Source organism: Pyxicephalus adspersus, chromosome 4 (assembly GCF_032062135.1).
Source record: "Pyxicephalus adspersus chromosome 4, UCB_Pads_2.0, whole genome shotgun sequence".
Taxonomy (NCBI): Eukaryota; Metazoa; Chordata; class Amphibia; order Anura; family Pyxicephalidae; genus Pyxicephalus; species Pyxicephalus adspersus.
In genome coordinates this window covers 63,947,285-63,973,504 of record NC_092861.1, presented here as the reverse complement: position 1 = coordinate 63,973,504, position 26,220 = coordinate 63,947,285, and the positions used below count along the sequence as shown (strand labels likewise).

At 35.5% G+C, this 26,220-nt stretch overlaps 1 protein-coding gene across 1 annotated transcript in view; it reads right to left on the bottom strand.

The window, feature by feature from the left end:
- Nucleotides 1-24,442, bottom strand: part of FAM83B (family with sequence similarity 83 member B) — a 56,784-nt gene extending 32,342 nt beyond the window's left edge. The window contains exons 1-2 of the mRNA XM_072408457.1: nt 24,251-24,442; nt 7,790-8,259 (exon numbers count right to left, since the gene is read on the bottom strand). Of these exons, the coding sequence (XP_072264558.1) occupies nt 7,790-8,245 (456 nt within the window). The 5' untranslated portion in view covers nt 8,246-8,259; nt 24,251-24,442. The remainder of the gene's footprint in view (nt 1-7,789; nt 8,260-24,250) is intronic.
- Nucleotides 24,443-26,220: the final 1,778 nt, after the last annotated feature.

Sequence of the window (26,220 nt, the reverse complement as noted above, 5' to 3'; positions counted from 1 at the left end):
ACTTTTTCAAAATAACACTTTCATATATCTGCTCTTCCTGAAGACCTTATTCTGCCCACTACAACAACACGTTCTCTTACTTCCCTCACTGAGAAAAAAGGGAGTAGCTACATTTTTAAAAAAGAAGCCGGGTTCATTAAACCACCCATCAATAAATAGAAAGAGAAATTATTTCTGTATTAACCATTAGGGTTTGATGTTAAAAATCATGCTCTGTTTTTGTAGCTACTTTTGTAACTTATCCCCAAATATTTATCCCTTTTATTATAGATACTGTTGTTAACATGATTCCCTCGGGGTCTCTAAGAGTTTGACAAATCACGGATATATTTTTCAAAATTTTTCTATATTTTATATTTTTATATTTTTTTCTATTATTCCTTAAACTTCATACTTAAAAGTTCTATTCTAATTTTCTAATTTCTAAGTTCTATTTTTTTACCTGTATAAATAGAGCAATAGACTGATATCCACTCTTCTTTCCAACCTTTCCTACTACCTCTTTTACATCAAAGCAATTTTTCATCATTATTTTATTGTGTATTAATATTTAGTACCAGCTGCTGTATGGTTTCCTTTATATCTGTTTCATTTTGGTATGCAATACTATTTTACTCTTTGATATATTTACAACATTTTTTTACATGTACATAAAGTGTTTACTATTAAAAGTCTAATAAAACAGATTGAAATGAAATTGAAGGGAAGGCTTAGATAATAAGAAATCCCAAGCATTATATTGTTCTGAAATAGAAAGGAAGAGTAGGGCGTGTCTGAACCATGAAATGCTGGTAATAATAAATCTGTAATTTTCTGATGCAAGCATCTGTAAGGGGCAGGTCAATTCATGAATAGGATTTGTGTGAGGTTGAGTAAAAGCTAAAACCTGTTTTTCTGAGGTTTAGGCAATGCCATGAATCAAATTCGTGCTTGTGATGCCTTAAATGTAATCATCTGAACAAAGTCTGATAGAAATACATCTAAAGATACATCTGGTACAGCGTAGAATACCCCCCTTTCTGGAATTCTGCTGGCAACATATTATTGCTGGTCGTTAAATGAAGAGGAGTGGAAATCATGGGACAGGTGTTACACACCCCAAAGCAATCTGCATGGGGGGTGATGTAAAACTCCAATATGAAGTGTCACAAGGACAAAAGAATGTTAAGAAAACAAGTAGAGAGGCTATAACTCTCCATCCTCTACACTTTATCTAACAGATTCACAAATGCCACATTCTGGTTATCTAATATTTGCTATTGAAAGGTCTACTCTTCCCTGGGATATTTAGTCATTAGAAAATATAGAATCTAAGAAATGTTTGCAGCCATGCTCTGCAGTTATTTTCTTTTTGCCTTTTTATGATCTAATTACAGTTATTTAGTGTATCCTAATAAAAAGCAATCTAACAGAAGAAAATTGCCATTTGTGCCTAAAACCTTCATATTTGTTCTTTAGATATGTGCATTACACATCCACACCAAGTGTTGTACAGTGTGGTACCCTAAAACCTACATAGTATCTGATACACAGGGATATGAGACATTGCATGGACAACAATGTCTGACTGTAATGTAAAATGCGGCACAGTGCAATGTTTTGCTATAACACATAATGCACGTTTATATGTCTGTTCACAGACACAATATAACCGATTTTTTTATATGAGCATACAGATGGTCAGACTCAAAACCTTGGAAAGTCAATGTTCATACAGAAATATTCTACTCACATTGGAAGTACAAGAAGAGGAATTTAAGCATCATAATTCCCTGTCAGTTTCACCTTGCATGAAATAAACTCAGATATGGTAGGGTGACTTTGAAGTCTGCTAGCAAAGTTATAATTAATATAACAGTTTTCTAAGGGCAGATGTGGTGTAAAAAGCATTATTTTGACGTTTGCAAGTACATTTCAAGGTATGCATATGAAAAAATTATTACATTTGTGACCTTGTAAAACTTATTTTTTTCACAGGTTTTAGGCCCAGCTGAACTTTCTGTTTCAATTCCAGACAAAGTTCAAGGCTCCTTGTGGCAGTCTGGCATTAGATAAGATTTTCTTTTCTGGTTCTGGCTGCTTTCTAAAGAAGACAAACCTAATGTACCTAAAATGCATTTAACTGATTTAAAATTAATGTCTGATTGTGCATTATGCAGTTAATATAAAATTGACTTGACTTTTAATATTATAATTAATTTATATAAAACACATGAAACAGTTTACTGTAATTGAAAATAGTGTTTCATGTGCTTTTTATGTCTTTTTTCATGTGTCTTACATATAAAATATTGATATTACCAGACATACAGAGCTTCAGATGGCAGTTGGGTTATCTAACAATGTAAACATTCAATAAAATAGGAGACTCCAGATGGTTTAGGGTAAAGTTGTTAATACATCTTGACAGCTGCTGAACTGTTCCATCATGAGTGAGTTTATAATCTCACGTATATTGTAAACACACCCTTTGTTGATAGGTTAATGCTCATTTTCCAGCATTTTATAAGGATAATACAAGTACCTGCCTGCTTTTATTTCTTTCACTATTCAATGATGTTACCCTTGTCATTTTGGGTTTTTATTTTAAAAGCTTTGTGGGAATACATTTCAAGAATTATTAATAATAATATTGTTATTGTTATTAATCAGGATTTAAAAAGCACCAACATATTACACTGTGCTATACATTAAATAGGGGTTGCAAATGACAGACACAGACAGTGACACAGGAGGAGGAGAAGACCCTGCCCAGAAGAGCTTACAATCTAGCCAAATGAAGAAGATGGATAGGCAAGTTTGAAAAGATGGTTAGTAGGAGCAAGCTGAAAAGGATGTGGAAGACCATTCAGGAGAGTCAGAAGTTACAGTTAGTTTTCTTTTGAAAAAAGCACAGCCCTAATAGAAAAGGTCTTCCTCAAAATCCACCCTGCAGAGAAGTAGCCTTGCTCTATGCATGGAAGCAATTGTGTTTCCGCAAAACTCTGACATTTTGAAATATTCATTTATTTAAACTTGACATGCCGATAATTATAATCCCCTGTTGGCTACAGAGAGTCTAAGAATTTCATAACATATCACATATACTGTAATATAAATAAATGTCCTATAGATATTTGTAAATGTTTGTATTTTTACAAATTTCAACAATTCATAAATAGCAACATAAGTGCTGATGCCTCGCCACAAAACGTGCTTTGTGCTCAAACACATAAAAAGGCTGTGCAAATCAATAATTGTTTGTGTTGGGGCCATATAAATACTGGCACTGAATGTGTTTTTATTTTTGTGACAATAAATGAACTAAAATAGCCCTTTATTTTGAAACGTGAATAGAATATATACCCAAAGAAGGAGCAATAGGGTGAACAGAAAGTATAAACAGAACTTAGCTGATAAGAGCTTAGATGGTTACAATAAGGGTATCTTTAGAATAGGAGTATTCTACTCCAACATTTGCCAACCCTCGGCAGTGACAAACACTGCAGGAAGGCAGGAAGAATGCCTCTGACTACTGCATGTACCATCCAAAAAATGTAGCAATGCTGTTGCCACCAATTGTGTAACAAAAGATTAAAAAACCCATTTGGTTATAAAAAATTTAGGACCTGGTACTGATAAAAGTGCTTTATTTTAGAAATTACAATATATGCAAATACAAACAAATTCAGAAGATCTAAAAAACAGCAACATACCACTATTATTTCTATCCACATTCTTTTTGCATAAAAAACAAGATGCAAAAATACATGCAAAAAAATAAAAATAATATTTATTGTAATACTTTTTTAAACAAAAAGGGATTATTATCACGAAAATGCATTGAATTGGCAGAATCTTAAAGGTAAATTGTAAAAGAAAAGTAAAAAAGCAGAAGTGAAATACAAATATATATCCAAATACATTTGCTGTGAATACTGAATATATTCTTACTAGTAAAACTAAAATACATATTCTCATTAACTCTTACTTCTGGGACCTGAGCTGTGACCTTCTGTTTATTTTGATGAATATTGTATGTTTCAACCTCCCAAAAAAAGGCGTTTTACAGCTAATTTATTAATATAACGTAGATACAGTTTTTGTTTTCCCAAGATACAAAATAATTTTTAGCAATACCCAATGTCTTCCCAATATCCACAGTTATAACTACAAAATATATCTTACAAACAAACAAGGGCCATTATAGGTCTCAATGTGCTACTGTGAACATCCAACCAAGACAAAATAAATTAATTCTGTGGTTAGATTTCTCAGGAGCTTAGACAATATGTTAGTTTTATGACTTTTATATACTTGATTGATATATTTATTTTTTTGCCATAAAACCACATATGCAGGATTTAGTTTTTTTTTTTTTTTGTTTTTTTTCATTCTTTATTCACCCTGTCTAATCCCAATTCTTTGACAAAAATCTCTGTGTTAAGCTATTAAAGGAAGAGATGTTTTGCATATGTTTCTATATATTCTGGATTCTGACATTACCACTTTCCCAAAGATACATGTAGATAAATTTTCTACCTAAAACTTTATCCTGGTAAACTCTCCTGTAGCCTGGTTCCAAATTTTTAATGTGGAACTTTGGTTCAGCTTTATATACAATGTACAGGATATGAGATCAATAGTAAAATTGGCTATATTGACTGCCACTATTGCTGTAGTTGTTAGATTTAAAGGAATGAAAAGATTCAGGTAGCTGAGATTAGTAAAATGCATATGACTAATATATAGTATCTGCCAGAGAAAAATAATCTTGCTTCAAAATAGTCCTTAAAGTAACAGTGCCACTAGACACCAATAAATACCAGTTATATATTTCTTTACTACTAAAATGCTGGATTGTTAATGGAATGATTGACACAAAAATGGATGTAAGACTGGTCCATGAAAGAGACACATATTAGGTCGCATTTACAAAACCTCAAGCTAACAAAGGTCTAACAATTCCCTACAGATGTGAAATGGTCTGGTTAGTTGCAGCTCACATTCTGTTTCAGTTTTTGTATATCACCTAAGATATAATTCTAGTTCTTTTTTCTTATGAACTAAATTAACAATACATCTCAACTGGAAGCCTCAATATTCATGTAAAAAGTGGCAAACTGTTAACAATAAATTTTGACATTTCAGTTTCCTGATTTAGTTTTGCTGATCCAAAATAAAAGATAAAGCACTGATACTGGTACCCTGGAGAATTTACTTTTATTGTTCTGAATAAAAAGAAGTAAAGCTTGAGTTGAGATCAGCCATTCACAATGAATGTCAGGATCAATGGCGCATACAGCTACATCGCATATGGTGTCACAAGAATATTTTAGTAAGCCAAATAAAAAACTGCGCACACAAGCTGAAGGTAATCTTTCAAACTTATTTATCAGCATGCATAACAATGTTCTACTTCTGATGTTTCTCCCAGCATTGTAGAATATGCAGCCAACACTTGTTAACAATTCATTTCACATTAGAGGTGGAAAAAATACCTTTTGGCATACAATAAACTATCTGTGAAAAAAAATTGTGAATAAATACATTTAAATATGACTTGTATTTTTATAGGTGATAGAGTCGGGGGAATGTATGCTAATTAGTGACCACTGTGGATTTGCAAAAAAATCAAATATTGCTTTTGTTTTAAAACTGAGAGTCCAGAGCAAATGGACCTAAAAGCTGCATACAGATATGCAATTATAGGAGCTAAAAAAGGTTGGTTGATAATTGTTTCCAGGTATAGTAATACAATGTGCACTGCACAGAAAGAAATGCCTGTTCCATGGAGAGAACAAACCAGAGCCATACCGTTGCATCCTTTAGAAACAGCAGCAATCTTTCCATTTAGTTGTTTAGTTATCAGGCAGGATGGATCACTAAATAATGTTGGGGCCAGCTATACAGGTGCAAAATTTTTACTCAAGACAAACACTAGTTTCACAAATGTTTTCTTGTCCAGTGATACATTGTGACAAACCTTCTAATCTCTAAGAAGAACTGTTTTCTCTGTGGTTCTTGCATGCAAGACACATATCACTGGGTCCCTACTGCTCCTTGCCTGATTCTTTTTGTTCTCCTTCTCAAGTCTATCTCCCAGAGGACCAGTGTACCTAAAGAAATGTTAGGTGCCAGCCTTTCTATCTCTTAGTTCCCGGTTGCACTCTGGGTGTAGGATAAGGTGGGGTGACGGTAGGCTAGGGGATGGGGTACTCTGGTTCAATTATGCCAGAGGAACAGGAGGTGGGGAATTTGCCGGGCAGGCTGGGTGGTGAAGTGATCAAGGATTTGTTTTGAGTTATGTTGGCTAAGGCTGATTCCATCTACCGGTAGTACAATGAACATGAGCTGTATGCTGTTGGCAAAACATACCCAGTGCTGGCTTTACACATATACCAGCTTGGAATCTGTGACCTACTGGTAATGTATAAAAAATTGGACAAAAGTGGTGATGGAGGTGGTAGCAGTCTGAGTTACAGTCCTTGCAAAGCTCCCATAATAATCTTTTTATTACTAAATATCCAATATTACTAAATAATCTATAAACCCATTAAACGGGCATTAGATCTTAAGATGAATATGAACACAACTGTTTTGTTTTCTTGCTGCTGGATTGTTGCTAGACCTATGATTGGTGATTTTATAAACTTCCTCGAATGCCTTCAGATAATATTTTGTTTGTGGTATTCACACAATTCATTTTATTCTTACAGGTCATTCACTAGCTAGAAAAATACAGCACTCTGCTTGGGAATTTACAAACATCTTTATCTACCTCTCTTTGGACAAACCATCAAATTGAAAAAAAATGTTTTGACCTTGGTGCTGGAAAAGGGTTTTTAAAATTTTCGCAAGCATGCATTTATTTTTTTATTCATCTATACAATGTTAATATATTCCACAGGACCTCATATAGATTTACTTCCTGAATTACAGTGATATCCACTGTCCTTTACATAGCCACACACTAATCAGGGCCAGTTTCAGTGTAAGGCTATATACACATGTCAATTATTGCCTGATCCATGAATGACTGATCAAGACAGACTACTATATAAGTCAAGGAAGAAGGGCATAGCGGGGTGCCGCTTGTTTGTCCTCCCACCTCTATAGGACAGAAAAGATTCTGTCTACACAGTGCTTGTTTGTTCATCTGTCACTCATGAAAGATCATTTCCAGCAAAGAAAATGTATTGTGTACGCAGGCTAAGGGATTTAATCCACCAATACCACATAATGTATTCTTAGCCACTACACTGTCCATAAAGCATAAACAAAAAGTTGAACCTCTGGACAAACAAGATGATAAACAATCTATTGCTTACTCTTTTCGTAGGGGTGGGTGGGATAATTGTACATGTCAACAAGAGGGGCTGCAGCATAACACACAGTAGATAGGAAAAAGTGCCTAAACAAGCCGGTAAACAACTATAAGACACTGGTTCTGTTTTATCTCTCCTCTAAAAAAAATAAACATTAGCTGGATAGGAATGGAGAGAGGTACATTTAGCGATTTTATTATTATTTGGAGTTAGACTTAGACAATTGTTATTTTTAAATAAAAACCTTAATCAGTCAGTAGTGTACAGTGCATCACCAGGTTTTTCTCAAAATGAAGATCCTTACCTATAGATCCTTACCTGCTTCTGTTCTTTTACAGGTCAGTGCCTAGGCTGAATAGGAAAAAAGTATGCACCATACATGCTTAATACCTGGGTGGATGCTCTGATAAACTTCATAGTCAAAGTGTCATGCAAATAAACAAATTCATAATTGTTATATCAATAATTTAATTTATTCTTACCTTTCTTGCTTCTTTGATCATCTTTCTGACCATTTCTTTAATTGTAAGAGGATGTCCTCTTGGGGGGTGGAAATAAAGATTTATGTCTGTAGGTCCTATGTGTCCTGCTGCTATAAATGGCCACCCAAGGTCAAGATTTGGTGCTTCTACATCTGATTCCATTGGCCAGTAAGTGCCAGAAGATGAATTGTCATCTGTTGTATTCCCCTGTACATTGTCCATTGTCTCTGCGGGCTTCTGGATGTGATTTGTGATATAGTTGACTTCATCTTCTGCAAGAAACTCTGTAGCTCTTTCTTTAGCAAGGAATTCTTGATATGAAGTTACACCCCCCTCAATAAGTGCATCTATGGCCACCCTGTACCATTCCTTGTAATGCGGTTCTATATAGTTTTCGGATTTACATTCATCATGTAAGGATGAAAGCAATGACAATGTCTCTACCAGTGCCGACATATTGAGAGTTTAGGCTGAAATGAATATAAAAATGATATATTAATATATAATGTTCAGCTATTGCATATATATACAATATTAGTACATACTAAAGTATAACAAAAATAGAACATAGTGAAAGTGTGACACATTAACAGAGTTTTTATGATCATGTAAATACTAGGCAGTTAAAGGAAGTTTGTATAGGTATTCCTGCTGTTGTTAGTCACACCCAGTTTATGATCACACTGTTATCACTGAACCAAGGACAACAGCTGCAGTGTGCATCTAACCAAATCAAAGTACTATCAATCATGAGTTATGGCCCCAGATATTATGTATGGATAGCAGAGTTACCATGGTTTGTAATGTTAATAAATCAACAGTAACAGTAAGGCTTTGTTTGGCTAACTAGTACCCATAACATATAGGCATAGGTAAGGTTTATCTATAGGGCTAATAGTGCAAATGCAAAGTTAGACAAGAAATACGATGCACTTCAAGGCATTTTTGACCCCTAAAACACATTGTAGCATATTAAATTTCCATTGTTGTTTTTTTTACTAAACCTTATGTGAATCAGAAATTGCATTTATTCATCTACAGAGCAGGCTGCTATCCACTGCTATTCTCGTAGTCTTTTCTAGGTCAATCTGTTATAGCGTACATTTGGCAAATCAATGAACAAATATGGTTTGCTAAGAAATGTATGTTTCAGCATCCAAATATATATCAGCCTAATACTAGCATGCCTAGGAACCTGTTAGCTTTTTTGCATGAGAATTTTTCTGGACTAATCACCAAAGGTGACTGTGAAAAACTACTGAAAGTATGTTTATTGACTCATTTCCTCATAATTATCTTGAGAACAAAGCAATCATAATTACAAAATGCAAACTTCAATGCTGCTGGGTAAATACAAAGAGGTGGATAAATTATTTTTTTTCCGCTTGTGCAGTAAAAGGAAAGGTACACTTAATATCACAGGGTCTCCTTCCTTATGAATTGCAACATTAAGGTTAAAAAAAATAAAACCCTGTAGGGAAGAAAGTCATTAATATATTTCTTTCCCCAGGCAGTTCCCCCTTTCATACTTGTGAGGGAAAACCATGATATTAGCTGCTACCGGGCAGATAGAAAACTGCTAAATTCTCCCAGGTGTGGTAAATATGTTTTCACACAGTTGTGGATGTGGTGTGAGTCTTCCTCCAAAGGGGGAAAAGTAACCATGTGGCCAAAAGTGACTTGGAACCAAAGCTGTGATCCACCGCATCTGCATGCACAAAATGATTCCAAAAATAAAGAGGACCTATAACCAAAAATTTTACTTTATATAAAAGGTTAGATAACCATTTTACATAAAGCAAAAATTAACTTCTTTTTTTGATATAAAATATTTTTTTTTCAATTTAGTAAGGAGTGAATAGGAGCACAGAGCCTTCTGGGATACCTATGTTATGTACCCTAGGAAGCTTTGAGGTGCTGCTTCTGCACATGCCTGATTTCAGTAATGCACAGAAGGAGCTTTTTCCCTCAGTGGAAAAAAAGTGCCAATCTTATGCATGCGCACAGTTCAGCTTTAATGGGAGCAGTTGTGCTTGAGTCTGCGACAGAATATTGCAGCCAGCTGCAGGTCTGAAATAGTCCCCGAAAGTAGAATGTCATGAACAGGGTAAAATATAGCAACAAAATTAGATTGGTGTGAATTTAACAACCCAACCCTTTTTTTTCTGAAGAATCTACCATCTGGAAATGTTATTCTCACTAACCAGCCATACTCAATATTTTTTAAAGCAGCTGTTATCAGTCGAATATACTGTCGAAAATACTGACTATTCTGTGCTGTGCTTGTTCACAAAGTTGGAACTCAAAGCGAACGCGTTTATGTTTGTACCCTTTAGGTTGAAATTGCAAAATAAAATTCTCTGATAATGTAAATTTTGCAACAAGTTTTAGTTTCAACAAGTTAAACACTATGCCCCTGATTCATCATTGAAATCCGCGATCGCGGGAAGCGCGATAATACGCGCGACCCGCGATCGCGGATTACCGCGGTCCGGGACTCGAGTGCGCGCGTCCACTCGCATCCTGAATCTGCCGGCCGGATTATGCATGATCGCCAGTAAAAAGCTGTCGGATAAGCGCGGCTCCGTGCGCGAGCTTTTCCGGTTGTTGAATAGCGCGATCGCGCGCGATTCCGGATCGCTAATACGAATGCGCGACCGATAATCCGATTTTGCTTGATGAATCAGGGGCTATCTCTCATGCATACCTTGTCTAGTGAGATAAGAAAATATACACATACAAACACGTCTTTCTGTATCATATTATTGGTTGCCACATCTTTAAACATGTTAGGCATTAGGTTTGAGAACACTTTATTTCTGCTGGTGTTCCATTAACCATACATCTCCAGAATTGTAGTTTGCAAGTAGATGCCTACCCGTGTCAACAAATGTCAGTGCAAACAAACCTAAAACAATTTACCCACAAAAAAATATACAGTTAATTCTAGATTTATGTTGGATTAATAAAATAGTGTGCATTGTTGTCAAACATACAATAAAAATGTTAAGTGTATTGTAAAGATGTGCCAAATAACTACCCCCTCTCCCCACCCCAATACACTTTAAAGCTACATACACACATCCTATGGTTCTCGCCCGATTATCGGCTCAGAGCCGATATCGGACGAGAATCTGCCGCCCAAACGACGGTCTAGGCGGATCCATTGACGATGGATGATGAATGATCCTAATGCAAGGGAAGGGGAAGAGTTTGCAGCAGGGTGCTGCTCTGTCGTTCTCCCCCTCCCCTCCCCATAGAGCAGAATGGTGCTGTATGTACAACACTCGTTCATTCATCGTGCAGTCCTTAGTTGTTGGAAAGGATCGTGAAAGATCCCCTCCAATGACAATAATTACACGTGTGTATGCAGCTTTAGTTAGTAAAATCAGTATTGGGTAAATATATACTGTACAGCAGAATATTACCAATTGAAACGGATCACTTCGAAAGTTGGTTGAATTGCCAGGAAAACAGACATACATTTTAATATACATTTAAAATAATACATAATACATACGTAATAATACATTTTCTCATCTCTCTTGAGCATGGAATAAAGTACACATGATTTTAGGACTATCCCGAGAATCTTCTAAAACTACTTTAATTGGTTCATAGAGAAATGAGAAAGTCTTTGGAACATCTATATACAGTATATATATATATATATATATATATATAATAAAACTAGGTTAAGTTGCAATTTCAGGTATTTCACAAGGTTTGGTCATGTTATCAAACTTTGCTTTCAAGCAAAACATTTCAAGGTATTTTGACTGTAAAACAAGACAGCTGGAATACTGCGCCTAGTTTAGCTCACAATAACCAACCTTTCAAATGATGTCATGCTTGAAAAAGACAAAGCTGAAAATGATCTTATCAGTGGGTCTCAATTGTGGTTTTAGATAAACATGACTAAGTTGTAACATGCAAAAAGGTCAGTGAACCATGGTATCTTGTATTTTGAATTCTTTTGTAAAATTGTTTTAATGACGCACACACAAGCTGTTTCACTACACACTACATCTTTTTCATCACCATGGTAATCACTAATTGTTTTGTGCTGGTTTTTATTACTCGTACATGTAACAGAATTTTCTAAATTTATTTTTGCATGTATATAATGGGCAGTATGTCAAGTGTGTGAATTCTACAGTCACAGAAAAGTTTACAGAGCTTACACTAAAAGTGTTAAAGTGTTGCTAGAAGGCAAGGGCAAAGAGTATTGATTTTTGCTGGCATTTCACATCTACATGGTGGAATGCAGTGAGAAATATTTTTCACAAGGAAGAGACAGTCTATATATATATATATATATATATATATATATATATATATATATATATTTGTTAATTTAATGTCTCTCAGTGATACATGGCCACCTGATTTAGGCTATGTTCATACTAGGGGTGTGGTTGTGCCGTAGTTACTGTTTCTTTATGCCACTGAACTTCTTTCCCAGGGTGAGATGCTACATGTAGCAGCCCATTAGAGAATAGGCGCATACTGACAAATGTACAAATGCTGGTTATTCAAAGCCAGGAGCCATGTAGAAACCGTATGTTCCTGTTGTGGGTCTGAACCTAGCCTTTGTAATCCTTTGATGTTTATCAGTCTATGATGATTATGAAACACATATGATATTAATCATTTTTTTAGCATATATAACTAAGTGAAATACATAAATGAGTGAAATGTAATATGCAAAACAGTAAAAAGTTATGGAGGATTGTTAAATTCAGTAGAAAAAAAGAAAAAAAAGCAGCCTTTGGTAATCGTAGTCTCTATAAAAACTTATGCATGGTCCTAAAACTGCCATTCTATTCACAAAATATGCTTTTAAGAATCCTTAGATGAAATATTGGGGAACACATCCAATAGCAATTTTTTTAAAAGTATTAATTCCCATGAGGACGTAAGTATGGATAAATATTTTTTTTACACAGTATTTATATGGCGGACACATATTATGCAGCACTGTACAAAGTCCATAGTCATGTCCCTAGCTGTCCCTCAAAGGAACTCACAATCTAATGTCCCTACCATAGTCAAATGTCTTTACCACAGTCTAAGGGCTATTTCCGCCAATTAACCTAGCTGCATGTTTTTGAAATAATCAGATAGAGGCAATAGTGGACAGCAGAATAATACGACTTAGCCTGTATAAGGTAAGTAGAGTTTTACTATCTTCCTGCAGTTTTCTAACAGCAAATGGTGTCTGTAATGCTATATGTGCAAATGGGGGGGGGGGGGGTTATTGAACCCAAAGTGCTCCAGGAAGGGTCAGAATGCTAGAGGATTCCTTATCCACGCAAAATGTGCAATGATTCCTGGTATCCATGCGTGAAATCAGCAATTCAATGAGTTTATGATGAGTCAGCAGCAATGATGTCACTGTATTGTACTTTGGCTCATGGAAATAAGGGTGATTGGCTTACACACATGGTACACATTTTGGAATTAAAGACAAAAGGAGTTTTTACTATTGTATACAAAACATAAGGTAGATCATATTACAAAGGATAACATCTCAGACCAGAGGGATAATATTTCAAAATCTCTGTCAGCACCTGGATTTTAGATTTTACCCTTCCTAATACTATATTACTTTCACTACCTTACTTTTTGTGGCGGTTTTTGCACTACAACTAGGGGAGTCTTGTGAGTCTACTGTGAGATTTATAACATTTTTCTTTACTACAGCATACCCAGCCATTGCATGCCTGGAACCCCTTTCTCAGAAAAGAATGTACAAATCCTTCAGCACCTTTTGAAATGACAATAGGCTGATAGACCACCATTTTAGCTTTGTTGAAAACTTTGAAAAATACCTGTAGGGCAAAGTAATCAGTTCTCGAATGACCTCAAAGTACAATTCCTGCTGTGTCCTTTAATTTCTACAGAAACTTTTCAGCTCTACCAAGGAAATTTCTAGGAAGAAGTTGTTTGAATTCTTTGCTTCCCACTACCCTATGATTAAAATTAGCCTCAGGTCATATATTCATTAACCTAGTAGCCAGAGGTTAACATATTTTACCAAAGCTCTGCTTTTTTAATGCATTTTAATTTGTGATTAAACAGCAAAACACAGTACTAATATAGTTTTAATGAAAATGACATGCTATGTTTTCTGCATTTATATTTTTAAGTCTAGATTACCTTTGCTTAGTGCACACGGGCAGATGAAGTGACAATTTTACTTTTGACCAACTGATCTAATCAATATTCTGTCCCCAAAACATTGCACAAACTTGTATGAGATTCTGCCCTCCCATTTTTCTGCCATGATAGAAAGCTGTCATAATTCTGATTGGATCAGATTGGATCAGAAAGCAGATCAGAAGTGCAAAATCTGCCCTAAATATTCTGTCATCTGATCCTAAATAATCTAAATGATTTAATTTATAATCTAAAATAATAATTTCTGTATCCAATCCCCATAAAACTTGTTTAAGCCGATGAGTCATTATTCAGGGAAGAAACCATGTGGAAAATATTTTTCAACTGTGATTGACAAGTTCTGCACTGTAAGTTTGAAGAGAGGACATCTCTTTAAATCTGGGCACATTAGGAAAAAAATGATAATTCCTTTTAAAGGAAACACACATTTTCCATATAAAGAGTTATATTTTATTTGTTACATACAAGTTGTTTGGGCAGTAAGAGAAATCTTCATTTTACAGAGATGCATTTCAAGTCTGTCAAGTCAGCTGGTATTGCTAAACTAATGAGGGAGTTTCCACAACAGACACTATTAATCTTTAAAATTATGCTGACTGGCAAGTGGTAGCAAAGTACAGAAACACTTTCCTTACTGTCATCCTGGAAATCAGTCTGTTGTCTTATTTCAATATAGCTTCTTATCTTATTCCTAAGAAGAACAAACACTGTAGACAAGACAAATGGCAAACACAACATTCAACCACAATACCCACAATGCCAGACATGTTTGGACAGAAAATGGATATCCTACAATAGTGCAAAGCGAGGAAAAGTTGATTGCCTTCACATTTTGCTTCTTTAATAGTCAGCAATTTTCTTACTTTGCAAAATCTTATATAAATAACCTCAATTGCATCACATAATACTACTGAGAGAACTGACTATCTTGCCAAAATATGTATGTAGAGTTTATGTGGTACATGGAAGATTTGTATGACCTATGTATAAGTGTGTGCAAGGAGCTACATAGGTAGCTTTTTACTGTTGTACATGGCTTGGAATTCAGATCAGTCTGTGTTGAATTGTATACACAGTATACATGCGGAAAAGTGTTGTACTTATATTGTGGTTCTGCAAAGCACCTTAATATGTGAGTTCTCATCTCTCAGCCTGATTATTGGACAAACAATTAGCATCTCTGTTCATTGAGAAATTAGGTGACTCAGGAACCAGTAAATCTGACCCAGAAAGCAATATTGGTAAATGTCCTAAATGGCACTGATTTGTGTTACAATAACAGCTGAAATTACAAAACCCAATCTACAATTTTGCCCAGAAACAGTAAACAGTAAAGGGCAGCTCTTGCCTTTGCAGCGCTAGGTCCCAGTTTCGAATCTCGGCCAGGACACTCTGCATGGAGTTTGAAGGTTTTCCCCGTCTCTGCGTGGGTTTCCTCCCACATCCCAAAAACATGCAGTTAGGTTAATTGGCTTCCCCTCAAAAAAAAATTGACCTTAGACTACAATAATGACATATGACTATGGTAGGGACATTAGATTGTGAGCTCCTTTGAGGGACAGTTAACGACACAACTGTCAACTTTGTACAGCGCTGTGTAATATGATGGCATAATATGTAATATGTAACATGATGGTAATATAAACACTGTGTAATAATATTAACATTCACTGTACCTGAGCTTGAACAGTATATTTAATTTTATGTGCGCAATTCCATTTAACAATAACGTTCATAACATTTAAAACATAAAATACCTATTGCAGCCTAAAGTGGACAAAAGCAGCACTTAAATTAAACTGCTGAATGAAGATGAAATGAATGTTGTTATGAGTTGTGGGATTCGTCATAAGCATACAACCCTGAATCTTCTTCCTCTGATTATCCATTTTCTTGTGCTACATATAATTACAATGAATAACCTCCACCTATCCAATTATTGGGGAAGAGCTGCACTTTACTGTTGTCACTGTAATGGCAATTAGGAATGTTACTGATTCACACTGAGAACAAAGTAACTAGATAAAGAACAGAACTAGAACATTAAAAAAAATTAAATAATAATATATACACTAAAGGGCACATTTATAAAGCAGTATGTCTGACTTTTTTTGTTTTTACCAAACTTTCTCAACGGGTGAATCTCCCAGGTGCATGTGTTTTGAATGACAGTGGCTAATTCACCAACTGAGATTATAGGTACATCTCAATGAATTTGAATATCATCCAAATGTTCATTTTATTCAATAATTCAATTTAAAAAGTGAAATTTATTATATAGATTTATTACACACAGAGTGATATATTTCAAGCTTTTATTTCTTTTTGTTCTGCTGATTATGGTCTATAGGCAATGAAAACCCAAAATCCAGGATTTCAGAAAATTAGAATATTACAGAAGACCAATAAAAATGTTTTTAATACAGAAATGTTAGCCTATTGAATAGTATGTCCATCTATACTCTCAATACTTGGTCTGGGCTCCTTTTACCTGAAATGTTGCATTAATGCCAAAGTGGCATGGAGGCGATCAGCCTGTGGCACTGCTGAGGTGTTATAGAAGCCCAAGATGCTTTGATAGCAGCCCTCAGCTCATCTGCATCTTTGGGTCTGTTGTTTTCCATCATTCTTTTGACAATACCCCAAAGATTCTCTAAAAGGTTTAGGTCAGGGGGGTTTGCTGGCCAGTTAAGCACAGTGATACCATGGTCATTAAACCAGGTATTGGTATTTTTGGCAGCGTGGGCAGGTGATGCTGGAAAATGAAATCAGCATCTCCATTAAGCTTGTTAGCGGAGGGATACATGAGATACTCCAAGATTTCCTGGTAGACGACTGCACTGACTTTGGACTTGATGAAACATAGTGGACCAACACCAGCCAATGACATGGTCCCCAAATCATAACTGACTGAGGTTAAACTTGGATCATGTACCTGTCCACTCTTCCTCCAAACTCTACGACCTTGATTTCTAAATGAAATGCAAAATTTACTTTTATCTGAGGACTTTGGACCACTGACCAACAGTCCAGTTTGTTTCTCCTTAGCCTAGGTAAGACGCTTCTGATGTTGTCTCTGAAGGCTTGACACAAGGAAGGCAACAGTTGTAGCCCATGTCCTGTATATGTCTGTGTATGGTAGATCTTGAAGCACTAACTCTAGCCACAGTCCACTCCTTTTGAATCTCCCCAAATTCTTGAAAAGGCTGTGCTTCACAATCCCCTAAGCCTGTGGTTATCCCTGTTGCTTGTGCACCCTTTTCTGCCACATTTTCCCCTCCACTCAACTTTCCATTTATATGCTTGGATACAGCACTCTGTGAACAGCTTGCTTGCTTAGCAATGGCCTTTTGTAGCTTACCCTTCCTGTGGAGGGTCAATGACCTTTTTAATGTCAATGTCTTCTGGACAACTGTCAAGTCAGCAGTCTTCCCCATATTTCTGTGGCCTATTGTACCAGAGGGACGATTTAAAGGCTCAGGACACCTTCGTAGGTGTTTTGGGTTAATTAGCTGAGTGGTAAGAAAAACACAGAGGGCCTGATTTATTAAAGGTCTCCAGGGCCAGAGAGGATACACTTTCATCACTGAAGCTAGGTGATCCAGCAAATCTGAAATGCATCTGGTCCAGGATTGAAAACATTTGCAAAAAGCAAATAACTTTGAAGAAATTCATTCCAGGTTTGCTGGATCACCCAGCTTTATTGATGAAAGGGTATCCTCTAAAGACTTGGAAAGCTTTAATAAATCAGGCCCCATGAGTCTACCATATTAAACGTTTTCACAATATTCTACTCTAATTTTCAGAAATACTGAATTCTGGGTTTTCATTACCTGTAGGCTATAATCAGCAAAGTGAAAAGAAATAAACACTTGAACTATACCACTTTGGGTGTAATGAATCTATTAAATACATGGGTTTCAATTTTGAATTGTATTACTGAAATAAAATAACTTCAATGATATTTTAATGTTTTGAGATGCATCTGTATTTAATTACCATCACATTTACTGATTTATTTATATATATATATATATATATATATATATATATATATATATATATGTGTAATATTGGCCAATGTTTAGAAGATCTGACTGATCATGGTGAAAATGTTCCATTTTTAGGGAGTTGCTCAAAGTTATTTATTTTCAAATAGTTGTGTGTGTTTAATTAAATTATGATAACTGAATTTACCCAAATGGGCCTCCCAAAAAAGGACTTTGTGGCTGACAACATACACACTAATCAACACACATAGGTTCCAAATGAAAGGCAGATTAGAGAACGTGTCTAGACCTGTAAATTCTAGTTGTTTAAAAAAATTCCAGTGATTAGTATTTATACTCTGAATAACAAGTGGTAGGTTAGGTAGCTTGTTATCAAGTCATGGTCAAGTAGACCAATCGCAATTTCAGCCACAACTGCCTGGAAAATTTGTTGAGATGCAAATAAAACCCACGTGCCACTTCAAATGAAACACGGGTTTTTTAGCAAATTAATACTGTTCTTGTTTCAAGATACACAATGAGGAGATACTTGAACAAAAATGGCCTGCACGGTCACGTTGTAAGAAAAAAGGCTTTACTGTGCAATGCTACAAAACTACACACATATAATATACCAAAAAAACATCCAGGCAATCCTAAAAACTTCTGGAACAAAGTGCTTTGGAGTTATGAGACTGAAACTGAACTTCCATTCAGTTGCCATTTTGGTTTGAAAGTGGGCCTATCATCTACACAGAAAATATCTTTATGGATTCTGTAAACATGCAAAAAAATGAGTAACTGCATATTATAATGGATGACTGCTGTACATTTTTTATATTTACTTTCAGTAAGAGTTGGATAAGCTTTTAATGTTTAGACACATATAATTATTCCTAAGTATTCTTCATCAGCTGTACTTCAAAAGACTATGCTTACTCAGCTTCTAAGAATCAATGAGCACACAAGCCTCCTTATTGTTTTAGGATGATCATACACACCCCATTGCCAAATGCCAGTGTCACTCTTAAACACAGCAAGGAGGGGAAGAATTTTGCAAGTGACTACAAATGACTGTGAGGCAATGCTATTTTCCCAGCTTGATGCTAACCTTTCCAACAGAAAACAATTGTAGATTTCCAATCTTTTCACAATAGGCCAAAAAATATACCAAATAGTACAAGTTTAATATTGGCCAAAATAATGTTTTTTACAGACATTGGCCTGATTTATTAAAGCTCTCTAAAGCTGGATAGGATACACTTTCATCAGTGAAGCTGGGTGCTAGCAAATGTTTTGAATCCTCGGCCAGATTCATTCTAGGTTTGCTGGATCACCCAGCTGCACTGATAAAAAATATCCTCTCTAGCCTTGAAGTGCTATAATAAATCATACCTATTATCTCTTTTTAAAAAGATGTTTGCATTGAAACATTACATTTCATTATCACAGATCATGATAGAAAGCTTTTGCTTAAATAAAATCTCATCTAACTTGAAAACTATTGTCTGTCATGTTTTCAACCATATATTACCTGCTAATATCATTCTTTAATCCTCCTGTCTGGAAAAATAAATGAAAAACTGGTCACACTTTCTGACTTCTGCATCTACAGCATTATAAAATATGTTTTGAAGAATCAACAAAATTGGCTCTTTTTATCATACTGGACATATGATTGTTCTGTATGTCACTGCCTGTAAATGGCTGGATAAATGAAAGCGATACTTTGAACATTGCTTGTGCCTGAATGAACGTGTGTCAAGCTATGACTATCTATGATCAGCTTAACTGACTTCGGAAAATCATTTGAAGTATTTCATTAAGCATAATGTAAGGCTCGCCAACACTCATTTGCATTACCTAGATTCCAGTGAAACTACCTAAATGTAGGTGACTTGTAATTAGGTACACTGCCCTGCCAGATTTCAGTTAAGATAAAAGGTCTGAAAAGATATATATTATAATTAGTTAAGGTTTTGGAAATAAACTTAAAGCTAAAGTCCAATCAGTTATCAAAAGACTAACTAAACGCATTAAGCTATGTAATCACAGATACATCCCTAAAGGTATTTTTAATGCAATATGTATAATCACTTGGATTTGACTTAAAGTGGAATTTCATGAAAAAATACCACCAAAACTGGTGAAATGCCCTTGAGTCCAGTAGTTCCCACACAGGCCCGGCTTTCCTCTTTTCTCCAGCACTCACCATAGTGTCCAGCATCTTCTTTCTTCCATTCTCCCAGTTCTGCCAACACGTTTTCATGAAAACGTAGAAAAAAGTACTGATCTCACTGCGCATGTGTGAGTACGGCAGTTTGCCTGATCTCGGGCATGCACAGAAAAAGCAGCACACAGCCTCCTGGGATATATGATGTATGTATTGCAGGTTTCCCCTTCAGTCTGTACCACCATGGTGGTAAAGGTGGAAGGGAAGGGGTACCCCTCAAAAGATGTGTAAAAAAACAATATAACATTTAAAAAAAAAATAATTTTCTACATTATATAAAACAGTTAGCTACTCTTTTCTCTTTTATGTAATGATAAAAATGTGATAAGTGCGCTTTAAGCTGCATATAGTAGTAGTAGTACATTTTTGTTGCAGGAAACAATCTTTCTTATTGTTTCCAGGGACAGTAGGACAAATGAGCATCACATACATTACTATTGCAGTACTATTCAGTTCAATGGAACTTCCTCCATAGGAAATGACAGTGGTCATCTCTGCTTGGTTTCCCAGAGATCCAAACAAGCCAGGTTTTCTTCTGAGATGATCTTGATTTCTTATCTCAGGTGACAATCATGCAGAATGACTATATGATTGTGACCCAATGAGATGAGCTTGTCAGTGTGTTGCTTCTACGTTCAATCTCATTTATTCATTAGGGGTAAAAAGAACCGCTAAATGAAAGTAAGACTGCAACAGACAGGTGTTCCCTTTACTTGCTAAACTTGTGCGATTTATTTTTCAGAACTTTTTTTGTTTAGCTGTAAGTGCCTCAAACAAATCAAACTGACTGAATTCTACAAAGATTCTACAAATTCTACAAAGCATTATGTTTTAGAAAAAAGGTATTAGAAGAGACTGGAAATATCTTATGCAGCACAGTTCAGTGAAAGTATAAAAGCCCATACAGCCTAGCCCTAAAGGAATACTTACATCCAACATTAGATAACAATTCCTCTTATCAATAAAAGGAAAGCAACTCTTTATATGACCCTGGGCTCCAGGGTTATATCTTTAGCAAACACATGACACACACTGCTCTGAGAATCGGGACGCCAATCCTTAGCCTGGGGTCAATCAAATATCTAATGTCATACATCTCTGTTTTCTGAAAACTAACAGTGAAAAATCACTATAGTTGGCAACAAAAGATTGCAAAACTCAGAGACCTAGAATGATCCTTTAGTCTGCTGAAACCAACCCAGTTATAGATCCCATTGAAGTGTATGCAATACTAACAATTACCTTCTTGTATTTGTTCTCCTTTAGTCTGTAAAGTGTATGCCAGGGAAATATCAAAAAAGAAAACATATTCAGTACACCTGTGTAGGACATACCTATTACCTGTTGTTTAATGTGGTGTCAGTTCTGCCTAATTTATTTCTGATGGATTACAAAGAATACAAACCTCTCCTCATCTCCACCTCCCCTCCCCAACGTGTGTACAGGTAAAGAGAACAGGAAGTTGCCGTCACATATGATATTTGAAAAAATCAACTGATACCTTTTGAAACAGGTGAAACATGCCTTATTTAGCAGAGCAATTAAAGGAAGTTTATTGTTAGCATTTGCATACACTTTAAATATACTGTATCATTTAACATGTTTTATTATATGTGTTCAGTAGGTGCAAGAATACCTAGAGGTAAAGAAAAAAATGCCTGAAAAATTAAAACTTTTAGGCTTTAAAAAGACAATAGACATTAGATGTGCCCACGAGGGATCTACAAACACAGCGTGACAAGGATTTGTGATGCTAAAAAATATTTCACAGGTTAGGAAGTATTGTCCAGTTGCTTTTACCTTGTCACTGGTAAGTGGAAGCTAAAGATAATTGCGGGGTGACTTTCTTCCTGTAGGCCTGAACAGAAATGGTATGTCAATGTCAATGTTTACTAAAAGTAAGTGCTTATTTTAAGTTTGATTGGATGGTGACTTACCATCAATTCAACTTCTAAAGTGTATAGCTAAACCCAATTTTTCTTGATCTTTTTTTACATGGGGGAACCCTTAAAATTGTCATTCGGCAACCCCTTCTATAATTACTATATCCACATCTTACAGCATTATGGTCAACAGGAAGAATGCTTTTTACATTGCTGGCCAGTGAGATAAAATGTCATCCTTACAGATAGACAAAAAACAACTGAAACTGACCTGAGAGGTACAACATGCTCATTGCTCAAGGAACCCCTAGAAATCACTGGATGAACCCTAGGTTTCCACGGAACCCTGGTTGAAAAACCTCTATGTATTATTTCTGCTACCATTGCCTGAAGCATTCACAAAACTCAGACCCAGGCGTGATATGAGGAAATTCATTCATGTGACTTTAATAGATCAAATTGCCTGGGCTCTCTTCCAATCCCAAAGAGCTCTTTAATCTAATAATCGGGGAACTCCGTGGGCTGCCGGCAAGACTCTCATTAGGTTCTCTTTGTCTGCTCAATATTCAGAGTCATACCATAGTCACACCACAGCTTCCTAAATGATTCACACATTGCACCTAAAAATACAATATGTTAGCCACACAAGAGGTATCACCTCTATGTCTACTTTCCCATTACAAGTCTTCGAGCATCACTTTATTCTGGCAGCACAGGCATATACATTATATATTCTAAACTGCCCTAGAAACTTTGTTCAGAACTAAAAAAAAGATTCAGTAACTTTCACAACCGGAAAAATAAACTAATCAAAAGTTACAGTTACACAAAGAACAAAGGGCAACACATTTTTGAAAGCAGATTTCCAGACTCTATCCAAATGTAGATCTTTCCTTTATATATCACAATTAAAAATACATGGCTGGTTTCCTGTTTGTCAATATAAGCTCATAGCCCTTTGTTCACAGCACAGCTCCTAACACTTAGCTCCTAAGAACATGTTTTACAAGATGACAGATTGCATTTCCCTATGCTGCCTGGATTCCACTCCATTGATACTTGATGTTTTATTATAATCACTCTAAAAGTTTTTTACAAAGTGTAAAAATAAATGAATTCTTTTCTGTAGTATCCTATGTAGACTGAAACTGTAAATTCTAACTAGGAAGTCTAGGGAAAATACAAAGAACAAACACAAAAGTGATCCTAGTACAGATAACTGTGTCCACAACAATACATAACAACAAGAGGAGGTAATGTGCCGGACTCTAAGCTAATACACTACATACACTCATATAAAAGTCCCTGCACTAAACTTCACTAGAGTCATATAAATGTTCAGTGTTGATTACAAGCTGTGAGATATTAACACTATAGTAGAATCTTCTCTCTTCACATCTTGTGAAGAAATAGGAATGTACAGTATTTTTACAAGTTTGTGACTGTGTGTGCTAAAAAGAAGGCAACACAAGGATATAAGATAAAAAAGCACACTCAACATTGTACTTTTTTTTCCAAAGACACTTTTCTGCCGATCCCTGTATAGCAATTCCCACAGTACTGTTCTGAAGGAGTGCTGCATTCCACATTGTGTTAACAAAACTCCTACTGAAACTTCAGCACTTCCATTTATTTGAAAGTGTTCAGAGATCATTAATCTGTAGAACTACATCTATTATGTAGAAAGATTGGGCTTACTGATGCAGTTGTTCATTTCCGATGTAGTTGTTCCGTTGTGACCGTTCCAGGAAATTATGGCTAACATTCACTACAGTAATCATATTTAATTGAAATATTAGACTAAGATTTTCAGGTAAAGTCTAATATATATATATACATTGTATCGTATATATATATATATATATATATATATATATATATATATATTGTATTGTATATATATATATATATATATATATATATATATATATATATTGTATCATATTATTGTATATTGTATTATATTTTATATATTGTTCTTAGAGTCAAAAAAGACAAAAAAGGTATTTTAACTAATTTTTTTTTTAAAACTTATTTTATGTTTTTTCCTTATTGTTAATTCTAGACATTCCACAGCACTACTTTGTGTATATTAATTTTTCTGATGCAAATGAATGAATATGATGTAATTAATTGCTATGAAAACCCCTCACATTCAAATCAAACTACTTACCATGAAATGGGTACAAGTGAAAAGGCTGGCAGGCAGAAGCTTGTGTGATTCAAAGCAATCCAAATTGTGTCACGGCAGCAGAGTAGATATGAGTGCAATGTGTTTGGGTTTGGCTGCTCCTTGTGAATAGAGCCTTTGGCAGACAGGTGTGTTAACCTGTTGAAACATGGAAATGACTTGTTATATGAAACCGCCTTTGAATGTAGAAACAGTGCAGAACCAGTTTAAAGTGAAGGCCCAACCCTTTTGCAGCAAAGCATAACACAAGGCCAGACAGTGCAAAGGATTTCACACAGCAAGCGTATGTGGGAGGTAGTTAGTGTCTGATAATGACAGCTCCAGTCTGTAGTTTTACCAACAAGGCATTGCTATATCCTGAGTCAAAGAAAGTGTGGTGGCTAGAAGATATATTTAAAACAATACACAGAAAATCTCAAATGTGCAAAACTACAATTTACAAACAAGAACAAAGACATCTATCAGACAAATACTTGTCTCATTCAATGAACATGGCATCATTTGTATTTCATTAATACAAGCATCTAATTTACATTAATTTATACAGACTTTTTTGTGCAATTAGTTTAAACCTTACAGAAAACAATGCATTTCTAAGATCAACTTGTTTTGATCTGGTATATAAAAATTTGATTGATGTTATATTTGTTTAATAAGTGCCAAATCCAAATTCAGTGCTGTGTTACCCCAAAAAGGCCAATAGGCCCCCCAGCTCTTCTCTGGGACTGGAAAACATGTTACTTTTTATGCATACAAGGTGAGGTTTTTAACATTTTTGGTGCAGCAAAGGTACTGTGCTATCAATCTACAGCAGGAAGTTAGGACCTGAATGTTTTTCTGCCAGGATCAACAACATTTTTTATACATTTATCAAGTAAATTTTAACAAATTAATATATTTGATATTTAAAACACCAACGGGACCATATTGCTTGCAGGATTAAAACATGGAAAAATTGCATGTATTGCACATTTGTTTCCCTGACATACTACACACAAATAAGTATGAAAAAAATCACTAATATTTTAAGAATTAGCAGTTAAATGCACTCATGTCACTTTATTAGGTATGTCTGTTAAACTGCTTGATAGCAAATAGCTAATCAGCCAATCACATGGCAACAACTCAATGCATCTAGGCATAGAGATATTGTCCAGATGGCCTGCTGAAGTTCAAACTGAGCTCAGAAATGGGGAGTTATGTGACTGTTGGTGCCAGAAAGGCTAGTCTGCGTATTTCAGAAACTGCTGATCTGCTGGAATTTTCACACACACATACACACACACACACACACACACACTCATACACACACACACACCTCTGGGTTTACAGAGAATGATCAGAGAAGAATGGCTAGATTGATTTTAACTGATAAAAAGATAACAGTAACTCATATGGCCACTTGTTACAACCAAGAAATGTATAGGAGTGTCTCTGAATGCACAACAGCAAATTGTCTACAGCACCAGAAGACCACATCAGATGACACTCCTGTCAGCTAGGAACATGTACCTGAGGCTATAGTCTGCACAAGCTCACCAAAATTGGACAGGAGAGTATTATTATTAATAATAAACAGACATGACTATGGACATTGTAAAGCGCTGCATAATATGTTGGCGCTATATAAATACAGTATTATAATAATATTGTGTAATAGTTTATATAGCACTAACATATTACAGACAGTGCTAGGGGTAGCAAATACAAGATACAGATACAGATGATAAATACAAACAATGACACAGAAGGTGGAGAGACCCCTGCTCAGAAGAGCTTACAATCTAAAAGATGAGTCTCAATTTCTGCAGTGACTCTCAAATAGTATGGTCAGATTTTGGTATCAAAAATATGAAAGCATGGATCCATCCTGGCTTGTAAGAATGGGTCAGGCTGATGGTGTAATGGTGTGGGGGATATTTTCTTGCCATAGTTTGGATCCCTAAATACTA